This window comes from Apodemus sylvaticus, chromosome 4, assembly GCF_947179515.1.
Source record: "Apodemus sylvaticus chromosome 4, mApoSyl1.1, whole genome shotgun sequence".
Taxonomy (NCBI): Eukaryota; Metazoa; Chordata; class Mammalia; order Rodentia; family Muridae; genus Apodemus; species Apodemus sylvaticus.
The window spans coordinates 69483310-69500803 of NC_067475.1; the positions used below are offsets into that span (position 1 = coordinate 69483310).

The window sequence follows — 17494 nt, forward strand, 5'->3', positions numbered from 1 at the left end:
ATGTCAGGGGACATGGAAGCCAAAAGCTGGGGCTCCACACAGATCAGTGTAAAAAACATCTGCTATGAGTGGACCATTAGCAACTTCTCATTTTGCATGGATGGAATTCAGAAAGAGATTAGAAGCCCAGAGTTCTCATTAGAGGCCAATGAGGAAGCAGCATGGTGTTTGAGAGTATACCCAAATGGAGTTGATAAAGAAAGCAAAGATTACCTGTCAGTTGGCCTGGGATTGCTCAGCTGTCCCGTGTGCCCAGTTTGGGCAAAGTTTGAGTTCTGGATCATAAATTCCCAAGGAGAGAAATGTCAAAGTAGGAAGAACCCCAGTGTTGTACCTTTTGGCAATACCAACACAGGGGATACAAAGACTTCATCCTTCGAGATTTCCTCCTCTCCCATCATCATTTACTTCTCCCTGAAGACCAGCTCACCATCTGCTGCAAGGTGAGCATAGCGGGAGCCATGTTTAGCGTGCCTGGACAGAACATGACACCTGCAATCAAGGATCCAAGGCATGTGTTGGCAGATGACCTAGGGAAGCTTTGGGAGAATTCCGTCTTCACAGACTGCTCCCTCTTGGTAGGTGGCCATGAATTCCGGACACACAAGGCCATCCTAGCAGCTCGCTCTCCAGTGTTCAGAGCCATGTTTGAACATGAAATGCAGGAGAGACTAAAAAACCTCGTTGAGATTCATGACTTGGATCCCCAAGTCTTCCAGGAGATGATGGGTTTCATCTACACAGGGAAGGCACCAAACCTCAAAAGCTACTCCATGGCCGCTGGTGTGCTGGCAGCTGCTGACAGGTATGGCCTGGAGGGCTTGAAGGCCATGGGTGAGGATGCCCTCTGCGGAGAATGCTGCATACACTCTCATCCTGGCTGACCTCCACAGCACACAGTGGCTGAAGACTCAGGCCCTGGATTTCATTACAGATTTTGCCTATGAGGTCTCTAAGACCTCAGGGTGGAAGTCATTGGTGGAGTCACATCCACCCTTGGTGGCTGAAGCCTTCTGCTCCCTGGCTTCTGCACAGTGTCCTTCTTTGGAGCCATGACTTAAATGCCTAAAGTGATCTCAGAAGATGGACAGCTGTGACCTGCACCTCTTTTGCAACAGCAACAACCAGTTTTGTTACCAATGACTTCTGCTTAGACAATGGTATTGAGGGAGCATTTGCACTTTATCAGGGGAATGGCAGCATGGTGTCTCAGGATTTAAAACACCTGCAATATATTATACATACTGAAATGGTAGGTGAGCAATAGGCAGCACTGCAGTCTGGGACACTCTACATGACATCTATGATGTTAATGCTCCTGTTTGAATTTGTCTGATTTTTTGGAAACTGTGATTCAATTTAGAGCTGGCCCTAGGCAGAGAACAACTGTGTTTCTTTGGAGAAACACTTCTGCCCTGGACTGAACAGAAGAGATGACTGAGGCCATTGACAAGGAGAAACCAACCATGATTGCTTCCTCATCAGAGAAGGAAAGACAATGAAGAGTTTCGTTTTAAACATTCAAGGTTCAGGGAACTCGCTGCAAAAGCAATTACTGCTCTCTCAGAGAACTCTAGCTAAATTCGCAGCACACATAGGAGAGTTTTCCACCACCTGAAACTGGTGATTCAGAGGATCTGAGGCCCTCCTCTTGTCTCCATGGCCACAAAGAACTCTGTAGACAAAACCTTAACCAAATAAAATACAAGATGAATAAAACTTTTGAAATCATTCTGTGGTTTCCACAGATGTTTATTTCAGAGAAGTAACATGTAGTCCAAGCAGCCTAGCTCAGCTGTGGATGTTTGAACCGAGCCCTCACACTCCTACTAATATTAGAAACCCTTGTCTTTTTCATTGGAATTTAATGTTGGAAAAAAAGAACTCCACATTCATGCTCTTTTTTTTTCATGTATGTCTTCAATTTTACCAGAAAATATAACTCCACTTTCAATCAACATACAAAAATTTTAATGTATATATTTTTTATTTACATTTCAAATGAGTTCCTCTTTTCTAGTCCTCCACTCTCTGAAAGTCCCATAAGCCCCCTTCTCTCCCCCTGTCTTCCCACACAACCCTTCCCACTTCCCCGGTCTGGTTTTGCCAATACTGCTTCACTGAGTCTTTCCAGAACAAGGGGCCACTCCTCCTTTCTTCTTGTACCTCATTTGATGTTTGGATTATGTTTTGGGTATTCCAATTTTCTAGGTTAATATCCACTTATTAGTGAGTGCATACCATGATGCACCTTTTGAGTCTGGGTTACCTCACTTAGTATGATGTTCTCTAGCTCCATCCAGGACTGGGCATGATATTGAGATGTGAGCAGGAAGCTAAAGAAAAAAGCTTCCTTCTTCTTAATGCTTTATGTGGGGCTCCAGTAGAAGGTGTGGCCTAGTTAAGGGAGTGTCTTCTAGTCTGAAGATCTGGATTAAAGGTATGTGTTTTTCTGCCTCAAGACTCAGACTAAAGGTATATGTTTTTCTCAGAATAAATGTATATGTTTTTCGACCAGAGGAATCTGTATTAGAACTGGATCTATATACTTCAACTTAAGAAAAAAATTTAGCTGGGCACTGTTGGCACACGCCTTTAATCCCAGCACTTAGGAGGCAGAGGCAGGAAGATTTCCGAGTTCGAGGCCAGCCTGGTCTACAAAGTGAGTTCCAGGACAGCCAGGGCTACACAGATAAAACCTGTCTTGAAAAAAACCAAAAAAAAAAAAAAAAAAAAAAAAAAAAAAAGGAAAAGGCATGCCTTCCACTTTAGTATGTCCACAAGTAGTGCAGACTAGAAGAATAACCATCACCAAGATACTTTGCTTACTAGGGACAATCTTGCATAAATAAAGAGATCATGTAAATCTCAGTATAGATACTATTTACCAATGCACTGGTCTTACAGATTGCTACCATAAACATGATCAGGGAAGGGGTGCTTTCCTTAACTGCTCAGGAGTCTGAGTGTTCACAAAATGTAAGGCATGTGGAAGAGCTCCTGTATGGTGGGCAGGATCAGAGCCCCAAACCTCTGAAGATGGCTCTATACTTTCCTGTGTTTTATTCCATTTAGACTTTGTACTTCCCCTCAGGGTCTTCAGGGCCCCTGTGGAAAGCCGCGGCTGTATTCGCCATTACGAGATGGCACCGGCTTCCACTGTGCCAGCTCTGCTTTCTTAGTGGAAAAGCTACCTGCACAAGTGCAAGAGTATCTTCGCGCCAGATCTCTGCCTGTCCCGGGCATTCAAATGAGGTCATGAGTAAACAGCCAATCAGGTGTGTACACGCCACGCCAAGTGGTATATAAACAGCGTCCATCTTGGGCAAGGGGTCTTCCTCCACAAAAAGCATCAAATAAAGCCTTGGCTGCAGAACGATCCTATTGTCCTCCGTGCGTTCTTGCTGGCGAGACGAAAAGCACGGGACATCTGGTGCTGAAACCCTGGAGTCGCCTTATTATCGCTGGCATTGAGGGGACGCCCTGGTTACAGGGTAAGGAATCCAGAACTGCAGTGGATTTAATATAAGGTTCTAAGAGGCATGTTTGGCCTTGATCTCTCCCACCTTTCTCAATTAGCGGGGGCGAGCAGGGCAGGAGGTATTGGAAGAGATTCAGGACAGTCTGTCAGAAATAGAACGGTGTAATAGGACCGGTGTGGTCAAAAAGAGAAAAGGGTGCACCCAAGGAAAAAGGCCCTTCCAAGGACTCTATATCTGTGGAAGTGACAGGGGCAGGGGTGGGAGGGTAATACGCCCTGGGAGAGAAAAGTGAAGCAGAAATATAGAAAGGTAAAAGAAAAACTAATCGGTAATAGAAGCCACCAACAGAGGAGACTGTGGCTAGTTAGCTCCGCCCTGCAAATTAAGGTGGGGGGGGGTTGGGGGGGGGGAAGTTCCAGGTGGAACAAAAGGAAAGAGGATTTGCATAGTAGTCAACTAAGAGGGAATGCTCTGCAGTTAAGAACCATGGGAACTTTAAGTAAGAAGTTCTCATGCCTGTTTTTAAAGCGACAGGCACCTTATTACTCTGCCTGGTTAATTAAGCCCGTTTGGAAAAGAAAGACAGGAGAGGGTTGCTATATCCTAGCCTCAGGCGCTTGAGACAAACAGAATCTGAAGATTTCCCACAGCAAAAAAGAAATTCAGGCTCTCCTAGGCAAGTTAGAGGCCGCGGTACTTAAAAAGAAAAAGAGATTCAAAGACAAAGGTAAATTCCCGCCAAGGCAGCAGGGTGTCATTCCCGTATGCCAGCCCCGCCTCCTTACCAGAAAGGCATTTCCTCAGCGCACCCTTCCCCCCTTCTCCTCCTGTGTTCCTTTAGCCCAGAAGTTTGGGGGCAGGGGCGGGCTGGCCCAGGCGAAACCTCTAGCTGGAGGAAACCATTTCAGAGCTCCCATAGGGAGGAAGAGCTTGCTTTAATAGGTCTCTTAAAGGAGCTACGAGATTTAAAAGAAAATTTTAAAAGGTATTTTAAATCTTCCACGCAAGGCTGGATCACACCTGAGGAATTTATGCAGCCTACCCGAGCTAAATTCTCTAGAGAAAAATTTATTCTTTATAAGTCAGGGACAGTTAAAACGGCCGGACAAAGAAATTCCTGGGCTCTCCTCCCCTCCTACCTCTCTCCACATGGCCAAGATACCTGGTCTCACATTTTTTAAACCTTTCTCTCTTTTTGTAAACTTAATATGGGTTAAAAAAGCAAGACACTATACAATAACTATCAGTGGTTGCCACTATCTATTTCCTTCCTTCTCTAGCAGAACTCCCAGAAGAAAAAGAAGACAAGGAGTTAACTCTTAAATAAGAGAAAAAGCAGATTTCAAAGAAAAGCAGTTTTTCCATGTACAGGACATGGTATCAAATAGTATAATAATAGTTATACTAATAATAATAGTAATGATAGTAATAATAATAATAATGGTTAAAAGCTAATTTTAAAACTCTCCAAGAAACAGAAGAAAATGGGAGACGTCCCATTTTCTCTCTGAATCCTTATGGAGATATTCTTAGTTCTGGTTAAGGTATTTGAGATCTATTTGGGCCATCAAGTTCCATTTCTATCTGTTGCCTATCTTTGGTGCACCAAACTTGTCTATATGTGTGTCAATTCATGTTGTTTGAGTGCTGAATGATTGTTGTGTTTATGTTATGTGTTAAAAAGAAAAAATAAAATGGTAAAAAAAGGCGTGATCTACTGGCAGTCCTGCCAGTCTGCAATTTACACAGAAGAAGATGATTAAAGGTGCTTCACATTCTTAACTATGAGTTAAACATAGCTGGAGAAAAAAAGCTACTTTTAAGAGGCCAACAGCCTCAAACTTAATGGTTAATTCTCCTGGAAAAAGTTTCTACCATGGTGATGGTTGGGTTCAAGGTGTTTTATTCCCCTGGAATTACAGCTAGAAAAATATATATGTACTTGGTTTAAATTAATGAGATTTGTGTAATTGCTTCATCTTTATTTCTAATTGGTCTTAAAGGTACAAATGTTTTACATGCCTTGACTATCGGGTATTGACTCATAAGTTCTTGGACATGATTTAAAAAATATAATGAGGGTAACAAAATGTAAGTTTAAAACTAACAATTTAAGGTTAAAGCTATCTTAAGCAACACGTGGAAAGACAGAAGCCAAGAAATACAGGTCTCTAAGGTATTCTTAAATTGACATAATGTTTTATGTGATTCTTATCCTAGAACTCAGACTTATAAGAAATAAGACTTAAAGTAATGTCTCTTCAATAAGTTACATTGTCATACAATCAAACACACAAGCTGATAGACAAACTGTGCAATATGAAAATAATATGTTTGCTATTATTTTAAGGAGAAAAGAGTATTTAAAACTGGGTTTTGCCTTCAAAAAATTGCAGCTATGCTTTGATATTACAGGTGACTTTTGTTATTTGACCTTCATATAGTGGGGTCTGGTTACAGGCTGCTCCTTGCAAGATTCATGGGTATAAGTCTGGCCTTATCTTACAGACTTCACCTAGAGAGTTATGGCCAAAACAACATTTTTAACAGATTCATACAGATGTGGTTCAAAACAAAGTTTTAAACTTAGACCCATAAAACATTAATAAGGCTCTATAGAAATTATAAAGGCATTAAAATTCGGCCTTAGATTCACCCCAAATATTAACACAGGAGGCTAGAGTAGCCTTCAAAAGAATAGAACAAGGGTTACAAGACACAGTATTGTTTCACTACAAAGAAAGAGAGAAAATTGCTTTATACATTTTGTCTACCTTTTGGCAGCCTACAGGCCTGCTTTGGCAGGAAGGTCACCTGTTGTGGGTGCATCCTAGAGCCTCACCAGCAAAATCTATTGATCATTATCCTACTGCAGTTGCTAAATTGGCCCTTCTAGGGATACAACAATTTCTACAATTTTTTGGGAAAAATCCTGCATCACTGGTCGTTCCCTATACTGCCTCCCAGGTGCAGGTCTTGTGTGGGACGATTGATGACTGGGCCATATTGCGCTGCTGTTTTGATGGATTAATAGATAATCATTATCTCAGACATCCTATGCTTTCATTTTTTAAGGAACATCCTGTAGTGTTTCCTAAAGTAACTGCCCAAGCACCCTTGCCGGGTGTCCCCAATATATTTAGAGACGGATCTAAAACAGGCTGTGGAGCTTTTATGATCGAGCACAATAAGCCCGTTTTGTGCCAATATCTGCCTGGCCCCCCACAGGTGGTTGAGTTACAAATTGTGTTAGAAGTTTTCAAAAAATGTTCCTTTCCATTTAATTTACTTTCGGATTCATCCTATGTGGTAAATGCTGTTAAGATATTAGAAGTAGCTGGCTCCATAAAACCTACTAGTACAGTAAGTCAACTTATGAAGGAATTACAAAAAATTATCTGGTCCAGGGATTCAAAATTTTTTATACAACATATTAGAGCCCATTCTGGTCTGCCAGGCCCGCTGAATAAGGGCAATGACCTTGTTGATCGAAGCACCAGAATGGAATATGCCCTTATGGCCTCATCCCTGGAAGCTGCACGAAAATTTCATCAACAATTTCATGTTTCAGCTAGGATATTACAACAAAAATTCTATCCTTCTCGTGCAGATGCACAACAGATCGTGCTGGAGTGCCAACTATGTATAGTTTTTCACCATCCTCCGGGTCTAAGAGTTAATCCAAAAGTCCTATTGTCCCTAAAATTATGACAGATAGAGATGACTCATATATCTAAGTTTAGAACTTTAAAGTATGTTCATGTCTCTGTGGATACATGCTCTGGCATTATCCATGCTACTACTATGAGTAGAGAGAAGGCTCGCAATGTAATTAGACATTGCCTTAAAGCATGCGCTGCCTGGGGGCAGCCTTGTCAGTTAAAAACAGATAATGGTCCAGTTTATGTTGCTCAGTCATTCCAGTCTTTCTACAAACAAATAAACGAACAGTTAATTCATGGCCTTCTTTGCAACCCCCAAGGTCAGGGCATTATAGAGCACGCCCACCGCACTCTCAAATCTTACATAATTAAACAAAAAGGGGGGATCGAGGAGGCTCTGCTCCCGGTACCAAGAGTAGCTGTTTCCATGGCACTCTTTACTCTTAATTTTCTAAATCTTGATGACCAGGGCCATACTGCTGCTGACCGACACTGTTCAGAAACTGCCAGGCCAAAAGAAATGGTAAAATGGAAAAATATATTGCCCAATTTATGAGTTGGCACAAATCCCTTCATAACGAGATCTAGGGGAGCTGTTTGTGTTTTCCCACAGGACCGGAACGATCCCATTTGGGTGCCAGAACAACTGACACGAAAAGTGATACTTCAAAAGAGCAGAGAAGATGCTGAGATTCCAGTACTCAGGGATGCTGAGCCGGATACTTTGTCTCCCCCTAGTGTTGACAGAGAAGCTCACACTTTGGGCCATAGCAAAAGCCTGGCCCATACCACTCCCTGTTCATTATAACTCCACCCTGCTGCCTACATTGTTTTCCACTTCTTGTGACAATGGTCTCCCATGAATTAAGCCGACGGGAGAACCTGCGTCTTTGTATACAGCCTCAAATTATTCGCTCTCAGGAACCTTATGTTTTACGGTTAAAAATAGCTCTTTGCCATGCATATGGATGGGCAATGGCACCTTGGGCCATTGGATAGATCCTCTCAAGGATTATCAAGCCTCCCCAGGCATCTTGGCAGTGACACTTTCAGAAGTTGGTCAAGGAGCTGCAAAAGGAGATGGAGGTAGACGCAGTTCTTCTAATATTAACGTAACTACCCTTTTATTTCTACATAATGGCCTTAGACCAGGAGAACCGGGAATTGTTTACACTCAGCAGTTTTTCCCTCAAAAGATACTACTGCCTAATTGCATGCCTTTTGTGAATTTCCCTCCACAGACGACACAATGCCAATCACCTTCCTCTAGAGATAGGTCAATTATCCCAGGATTTAGTTTCTCTCCACCTGTAGGACAATATAGGTTTACTTGGAATCATACGGGAGTGCAGAATACATGGCCATGGTATGATTGGATCTTGGCTAATTATCAAAATGCTTTTACCTCATTAACTCCTCTTGCTCGCCTTAAGGGAGAAGAATTTTTCCTTTATAATATATCTGCTGTTAGGAACGTTAAAAGAAGGGCAGTCAGACTTCTTAATATATCCATAAACTTACTTTTGCAAAACGTGAGTTATTCCCCTGCCCCGGTTTGCCTCAAACCACCCTTTTTCTTCCTTATTAGTACTGATGTGTCTAGTGATCACCTAGATTGTAACAGTACCCATACACAATGCTATCTATCAGAATGTTGGGATGGCGGCAACGATACTGCCTTGGTAGTTCACCTACCCATGTTTGTGCCCATTCCAGTTATAGAAGACCCAGACACTTTCCCTGTAGGACAATTGTTCCATGTCAAGAGAGATTTTGGTATTACTGCTGCCATTATTACAGCCATTACTATATCTGCAGCAGCCGCTGCTACTGCTGCAGTTGCCATGGCGTCTCAAGTGCAGACTGCAGAGGTAGTGAATAGTATAGTTGAGCAGTCTGCAGGAGCCTTACAAACCCAAAATCAATATACTTCCCATTTAGAAACTGGAATACGACTTTTGAATCAGGGAGTAGATATTGTACAAGAAGAAACTGATGCACTTGTAACAATTGTGCAGGTATCTTGCGTTAAACATACCCCAGGATTGTGTATTACTCCCCTTCAGGTAAATATGACAGTTCTAAAAGAAAGTCAGTACAATATCAGTGAATTCCCCAGAGGAAATTGGTCTCTTGAGGGAGAATTATTAAACAAACATCTTGTATTTCAGATAGCTTTGCTTAATGCCACAATACTGAAGCCAATCACCATGGAGGACCTGACCTTGTGGATCTCCAGTGCCTTTTCTTGGAACAAAGAGTGGGCTGGGTTGTTAGCTATAGCCGCCCTTATGTGCCTAGCAGCCTTCATCTGCCTTTGGTGCTTCTGCCATATTAGACGAGATCATGCAGCTCATAGAGCTGTAGTTTTTCAGGCTCTTGCAGCTATGGACACTCAGAAAGACGTCTCGGTGTGGCTGGCCTCTCTATAATCTTAGAAGCCTTCGCTCCAGGGTACACTGAGCATATAGTACTATACAAACTATGTAGTGAGACACCCTTTGTTCTTCTCTGTTACAAGATGGCGCTGGCCACATACTGCTGCCTAGTGGTAAATCAATGGAACACATATGCAGAGTACTGCATTCCTTATCTCACTTACATGCTAATGAAGAACTCACTGAGTTCACCTATGAGAATATGGCTGGTCATCTCTCTGGGCAAATGTGGCTATCAATTCGACTCGAGTGGACCTGTCGCTGACAGAGGGACTCTCTTCCTGGACCACTTCAGCCTTTCTTACTTTAAGGAGTGGGTGGGGGTGAGTCTATTTGGCGCAGTCTTAAGCTGTGGATGCGTGTTCATGCTTTGACCGGTCTGCAAACTCAGATCTCAACAAAGACGTGACAAGCTTGTGATTGCTCAAGCACTTGCGGCTATTAATCAAGGCACCTCCCCAGAGATCTGGTTATCCATGTTAAAATAATCCTACAAGCACTGGACTGCTCGGCTCTAGCACTCCTAGAGGTTAGAATCATTGCACAGGGATGAGTGAGTAAGTCGTTCACTCTGATGGATTGTCGGGCTAAGCACCGCATAAGGGTTGTTCAGAGATTTAGACACTCTTAGAAGACAAGTCGAATTACATGAGGGTTGCGTATCCAAGTGTCCCTCCCCTAGGAAAAACCGCACAAGTGCAGGTCAGAACAACCCTGGGAGAAGGAACCTAAGGGTTTTTTCTGTACGTGGTGCTCTTACTGACCTTACTAGGGATTCGACCTCTACCTTCATCCATTACAGAGTGGCTTGCATTTTTTAATAAAACAATAAGGGTGAGGTGTGGAAAGCCGAGGCTGTATTCGCCATTACGAGATGGCACCGGCTTCCACTGTGCCAGCTCCGCTTTCTTAGTGGACAAGCTATCTGCCCAAGTGCAAGAGTATCTTCGCACTAGATCTCTGCCTGTCCCGGGGCATTCAAATGAGGTCATGAGTAAACAGCCAATCAGGTGTGTACATGCCACGCCAAGGGGTATATAAACAGTGTCCATCTTGGGCACAGGGTCTTCCTCCACGAAAAGCATCAAATAAAGGCTTGGCTGCAGAAGGATCCTAGTGTCCTGCGTGCGTTCTTGCTGGTGAGAAGAAAAGCGCGGGACAGGCCCCCTTACCTCCTTCCTCTGAAGCTATCTGTTTTAGGCACCTCCTGCAGTCTTCTGGTTTTTCCTTGACTGCCAGCAGACTTTTTGATGGGTCTGGAGTCTGTTGCTTCTGGCCACTTAACTTTTTTCTCTTTTGTAGTCCTCTTTTATTAAATACTCTCTCTGCCACTATCACTAAATCTCTCAAACACCTTTCCCTAACCTCTAAACCCTCTGCAGGTTTTTTTTAAATATGCTGCCTAATTAATAAAAGCTAGATCAACAACTGTCTTTGCTTCTGCTTTCTGTGGGGTGTGTTTTAATTACAAAATCCACATTATTCATTGATACAATTTAGCTAACAAGAATAGTTATCCAGGATCAGAAACTTGAACACCAAAAAGTAAGACTAGAGAATGCAGATATTCCTGATGTATGGTCAAATCTTTGAAGTTCAGATGCCACTTTAAAAAATCTGTTCAAATTAACATCCTGGCACCTAGAATTAGTTTCCAAGTTGCCCCTCAACAAAACCTGAGCCTAGCTTCACTCTCTAAGCCAATCTCCAATAAGACCAGCATCTTCAATTTACACCCTCAACAAGACCAGGTTATTCCACCAACACACCTGTACCCCCAGATTACAAAACCACCCCCTGCCTAATGACCACCAATGCAGAGGGGAACAGAAGATAAGTTTATTTTAGCCAGGTGGTGGTGGAGCACGCCTTTAATCCCAGCACTTGGGAGGAGGAGGCAAGCAGATATCTGAGTTCGAGGCCAGCCTGGTCTACAAAGTGAGTTCCAGGACATCCAGGACTACACATAGAAACCCTGTCTTGGAGGAACAGGGAGGGGGAATAGGGCTTATAAGACTTGCGGGGAGTGGGGACCCAGAAAAGGGGAAATCATTTGAAATGTAAATAAAGAATACATCAAATAAAAAAAGAAAGAAAGAAATAACTCCCCAAAAGATCAACTCTGAAGATAAAGAGGTGCCCTGAAAATGATATTCAAGAGACAGAGGCAGAAGAACCTAAACTGAAGTGGTACCCTAGGATACACAGTAGGGCTGTTCTGGAAAATAGGTCTATTTGAATTGATGTCATTCTTCATAAATAAATTAATATCTAAAACAAACAAACAGGCAAACATTAAATGAAAGAAAAAAACAATGACAGAGGTTGAGCAATTATTTAAAAAAAAAAGTTGAGCTATCTGTACCATGGAGCTGAGGCTGCTCCACAGCCCTCTGTGCACAGGTCCCACCAGAAGAGAGCTGGGCTCCCGGGAGTTCTGGCACAGGCTTACAGGACCACAGGGGGTACAAGCTCCAGTCAGAAACACAGAAACAACAGAACTATGTAACACCAAAAGTAACAAGATGGCAAAAGGCAAGCACAAGAACCCTACCAACAAAAACCAAGGCTACTTGGCATCATCAGAAGCCAGTTCTCCCACCACAGCATGTCCTGGGTAACTGAATATACGACAGAGCAAGATTTGAATTTAAAATCACATTGCATGGTGCTGATAGAGGACTTCAAGACCAACTCACTGATAAGTGGATATTAGCCTAGAAGATCAGAATACCCAAGATAGAATTCACAGACCACATGAAGCTCAAGAAGAAAGAAGACGAAAGTGTGGATACTTTGATGCTTCTTACAAGGGGTACAAAATACCCATGGGAAGAAATACAAAGTGTGGAGCAGAGAGTAAAAGAATGGATATCCATAGACTGCCCCACCTGTGGATCCATCCCATATGCAGTTAACAAACCCAGGCACTATTGTGGATGCCAATAAGTGCTTGCTGACAGGAGCCAGATATAACTCTCCGTTGAGAGGCTTTGCCAGTGCCTGACAAATACAGAGGGGGATGCACACAGCCAACCATTGAACGGGGCAAGGGTTTCAATGGAGGAACTAGAGAAAGGACCCAAGGAGCTGAAGGTGTTTGCAACCCCATAGGATGAGCAACAATATGAACCAAACAGTAAGCCCAGAGTTCTCAGGGACTTAAGCACAAATGAGAGAGTACACATGGAAGAAACAATGACTCCAGCCACATGGGTAACAGAGGACACCCTGAACAGACATCAATGAGAGGAGAGACCCTTGGACCCTTGAAGGCTCATTGCCTTAGGGTACCCCTACCAGGTCAGGGAAGCTGGAGTGGGTGGGTTAGTGAGCAGAGGGAGGGGGATGGGATAGAGCTTTGCAGAGGGGAAATGAGCAAAGGGGACCTTTCAAACGAAAATCAAGAAAATATTTAATTAAAATTGAAAAACAAATAAATAATGGCAAAAAAGCCAGAACACAAAACCAGGGTTTACTCACTCTGCTGCAATCCACACTGTAAGCCAATGTTTTAAGATGGTTCACATGAAAATGTACTCCATCTACCAGCTTCTGGCAGTCATGCAGGAGCCACTCCTATAATGTTTCATAAAGCAGAATATTTGAACCAGGACATTGACTATTTGCAGTAAATATTTACATGTAATGCTGTTTGGGCAGAAAACACACACACACACACACACACACATACACACACACACACACACACATATGCTACTAATGCACTACTTTCCATGCAGGAGGCTAGCATGACTGTCCTCTCAGAGGCTCTACCAACAGCTAACTGAAATGCAGTTACAGCTAAGTATTGGATTGTAGTAGGGGAACCCTATGGACGAGATAGGCGAAGGATTAAAGGAACTAAAGGAGATGGCAACTCTAAAAAGATGACCAGTATCACATAATCTGGACCTTGGGAGGCCATCAGAGACTAAGCCACCAACCAGAGAGCATACATGAACTTGTCTGATGCCCCAAGCACAAATGAAGTACAGGCATACCTTGTCTGGCCTCAGTGGAAGAGGATGTGCCTAATCCTATAGAGACTTAATGCCCCAGGGAGGGGGAATGCATGGGGAGCACCCTCTCAAAGGCAAAGGAGATGGGGGAGGGCTGAAAAACTGTGAGGGGAGCACTGCAGTGAGGCAGAATTTCAGATAAAAATTAATAAAATAAAAATTGAAAAAAGGAGAATCCAGCCAGGTGGTGGTGCGACACACCTTGAATCCCAGCACTTGGGAGGCAGAGACAGGCAGATTTCTGAGTTTGAGGCCAGCCTGGTCTACAAAGTGAGTTCCAGGACAGCCAGGGCTACACAGAGAAACCCTGTCTCATAAAACCAGAAAGACACACACACACACACACACACACACACAAACACACACACACACCCATAAAGACAGGGGGGGGGAGAGAGAGAGAGAGAGAGAGAGAGAGAGAGAGAGAGAGAGAGAGAGAGAGAGAGAGAGAGAGAGAGAGAAGCATTTATTATATTCCAGAACCACTGTTCTAATTGGTTCTGAAGAAGGGTTTCCTCGGAGGGAAGTACAAGACTACCACCACACAAATTGGGAGGAGTGATCAAAAGGTCTGTGCTCCTGATTGGAATAACACACAGGAAAGAAGAAAACCATCTTCAGAGTTTTGGAGCTCTGATTCCTGACCACCATACAGGAGCTCTTCCACATGACCTCCATTTGGTGAACACTCAGACTCCTGACCAGTTAAGGAAAACATCCCTTCCCTGATCAGGTTTATGGCAGAAATCAATGTAAAACCAGCACAGGAGTAAATAATAGCTTTGCAGAGATTGACATGATACCTTCATTTATGGAAGTCTGAAGTCTCAGTAAGCAAAGTACACTGGTGATGGCTATTATTGTCCAGACTACCTGTGGACTCATGTAACATATAAAATGGAGGGCTCATCTTTTAAAAGCTTGTTTTGATTAAATTGAAATAGATTGATCCAGTTCAAACACAGATTCTTAGGGTAGAAAATCACACACCTTTAATCTGAGTCTTCAGGCAGGAAAACAAACACCTTTAATCCAGAAGTTGAGACTTGAAGACACACCCTTAATAGGGCCACGCCTTCTACTGGAGGCCTATATAAGCATATGAAGAAGGAGACTTCCTGTCTTTGCCTGCCTGCTCTCATCTTACTAGCAAGCCCATTTCTTCACTGGCATTAGACTCTACTTCAGAATACCAGCATATACTGAAGAAAACCTGAGACTTCAAACCTCGTGGACTAAGTAAGTACTGACTGTAGTCATTGTTATATTAGTTGAATTTATGTTATTCTCATATATCCTCTTTCTATTTATATAAAGGAATTAATTCTGTATTTTCAATAAACACACACAGATATACACTCAGAGAGAGAGAGAGAAAGAGAGAGAGAAGACAGAGAGGGGTGAAGAGAGACACAGAGAACCAGAGAGAGTTACACAGAGACACAGAGAGAAAAACAGCAGAGAGAAAGAATTTAGGAGAAATCTAAAATAAAATCTAAAGAGTATATGTAATTGTATGCATCAGGATGAAGAGTCAATAAATGCTAGTTCTTCATTTCAGATCAACGTTAACCTCCAAACTACCTCCAACAGAAATGTCAGCGGGCATGGAAGCCAAGAGCTGGGGCTCCACACAGATCAGAGTAAAAAACATCTGCTATGAGTGGACCATTAGCAACATCTCATTTTGCATGGATGGAATTCAGAAAGAGAATAGAAGCCCAGAGTTCTCATCAGAGGCCAATGAGGAAGCGGCATGGTGTTTGACAGTATACCCAAATGGAGTTGATAAAGAAAGCAAAGATTACCTGTCAGTTGACCTGGGATTGCTCAGCTGTCCCGTGTGCCCAGTTTGGGCAACGTTTGAGTTCTGGATCATAAATTCCCAAGGAGAGAAATGTCAAAGTAGGAAGAACCCCAGTGTTGTAAGCTTTTGGCAATACCAACACAAGGGATTCAAAGACTTCATCCTTCTAGATTTCCTCCTCTCCCATCATCATTTCCTTCTCCCTGAAGACCAGCTCACCATCTGCTGCAAGGTGAGCATAGCGGGAACCATCTTTAGCGTGCCTGGACAGAACATGACACCTGCAATCAAGGATCCAAGGCATGTATTGGCAGAGGACCTAGGGGAGCTTTGGGAGAATTCCATCTTCACAGACTGCTCCCCATTGGTAGGTGGCCATGAATTCAGGGCTCACAAGGCCATCCTAGCAGCTCGCTCTCCAGTTTTCAGAGCCATGTTTGAACATGAAATGCAGGAGAGACTAAAAAACCTCATTGAGATTCATGACTTGGAACCCCAAGTCTTCCAGGAGATGATGGGCTTCATCTACACAGGGAAGGCACCAAACCTCAAAAGCTACTCCATGGCTGCTGGTGTGCTGGCAGCTGCTGACAGGTGTGGCCTGGAGGGCTTGAAGGCCATGTGTGAAGATGCCCTCTGCAGGATCCTCTCTGTGGAGAATGCTGCATACACTCTCATCCTGGCTGACCTCCACAGAACACAGTGGATGAAGACTCAGGCCCTGGATTTCATTACAGATTTTGCCTATGAGATCTCTAAGACCTCAGGGTGGAAGTCATTGGTGGAGTCACATCCCCCCTTGGTGGCTGAAGCTTTCTGCTCCCTGGCTCCTGCACAGTGTCCTTCTTTGGAGCCATGATTTAAATGCCTAAAGTGATCTCAGAAGATGGACAGCTGTGACTTGCACCTCTTTTGCAACAGCAACAACCAGTTTTGTTACCAATGACTTCTGCTTAGACAATGGTATTGAGGGAGCATTTGCACTTTATCAGGGGAATGGCAGCATGGTGTCTCAGGATTTAAAACACCTGCAATATATTATACATACTGAAATGGTAGGTGAGCAATAGGCAGCACTGCAGTCTGGGACACTCTACATGACATCGATGATGTTAATTGTTCTGTTTGAATTCGTCTGATTGTTTGGAAACTGTGATTCAATTTAGAGCTGGCCCTAGGCAGAGAACAACTGTGTTTCTTTGGAGAAACACTTCTGCCTTGGACTGAACAGACGAGATGACTGTGACCATTGGCAAGGAGAAATCAACCATGATTGCTTCCTCATCAGAGAAGAAAAGACAATGAAGAGTTTCTTTTTAAACATTCAAGTTTCAGGGAACTCGGCTGCAAAAGCAATTACTGCTCTCTCAGAGAACTCTAGCTAAGTTTGCAGCACACATAGGAGAGTTTTTCACCACCCGGAACTGGTGATTCAGAGGATCTGAGGCCCTCCTCTTGTCTCCATGGCCACAAAGAACTCTGTAGACAAAACCGTAACCAAATAAAATACAAGATGAATAAAACTTTTGAAATCAGTCTGTGGTTTCCAGAGATGTTTATTTCAGAGAAGTAACATGTAGTCCCAGCAGCCTAGCTCAGCTGTGGATGTTTGAACAGAGCCCTCACTCTCCTACCAATATTAGAAACCCTTGGTCTTTTTCCTTGGAATTTAATGTTGGAAAAGGAGAACTCCACCCTCATGCTCTTTTTTTTTTTCATGTACGTCTTCAATTTTACCAGAAAATATAACTCCACTTTCAATCAACGTAGAAATATTTTTATTAGATATATTTTTTATTTACATTTCAAATGATTTTCTCTTTTTTGCCCCCCACTCCCCGAAAGTCCCATAAGCCCCCTTCTCTCCCCCTGTCCTCCCACCCAACCCTTCCCACTTTCCCGGTCTGGTTTTGCCAAATACTGCTTCACTGAGTCTTTCCAGAACAAGGGGCCACTAGTCTTTTCTTCTTGTACCTCATTTGATGTGTGGATTATGTTTTGGGTATTCCAATTTTCTAGGTTAATATCCACTTATTAGTGAGTGCATACCATGATTCACCTTTTGAGTCTGGGTTACCTCACT

The 17494-nt window shown here is 43.2% G+C and overlaps 2 protein-coding genes and 1 pseudogene across 2 annotated transcripts; all 3 read left to right on the top strand.

The window, feature by feature from the left end:
* LOC127683032 (TD and POZ domain-containing protein 1-like) lies at nt 1-1059 on the top strand (annotated as a pseudogene).
* A 2293-nt stretch (nt 1060-3352) lies between these two features.
* Nucleotides 3353-10576, top strand: LOC127683599 (uncharacterized). The gene is made up of 3 exons (XM_052180927.1): nt 3353-3494; nt 7758-9147; nt 10496-10576. Exons 2-3 carry the CDS (start codon nt 8113-8115, stop codon nt 10574-10576), a joined length of 1116 nt encoding a protein of 371 aa, XP_052036887.1. The 5' UTR covers nt 3353-3494; nt 7758-8112.
* Nucleotides 10577-15199: 4623 nt separating this feature from the next.
* LOC127683030 (TD and POZ domain-containing protein 1-like) lies at nt 15200-16270 on the top strand. Its single transcript, XM_052179885.1, has one exon. The coding sequence runs from the start codon at nt 15200-15202 to the stop codon at nt 16268-16270; it is 1071 nt and encodes a 356-aa protein (XP_052035845.1).
* Nucleotides 16271-17494: the final 1224 nt, after the last annotated feature.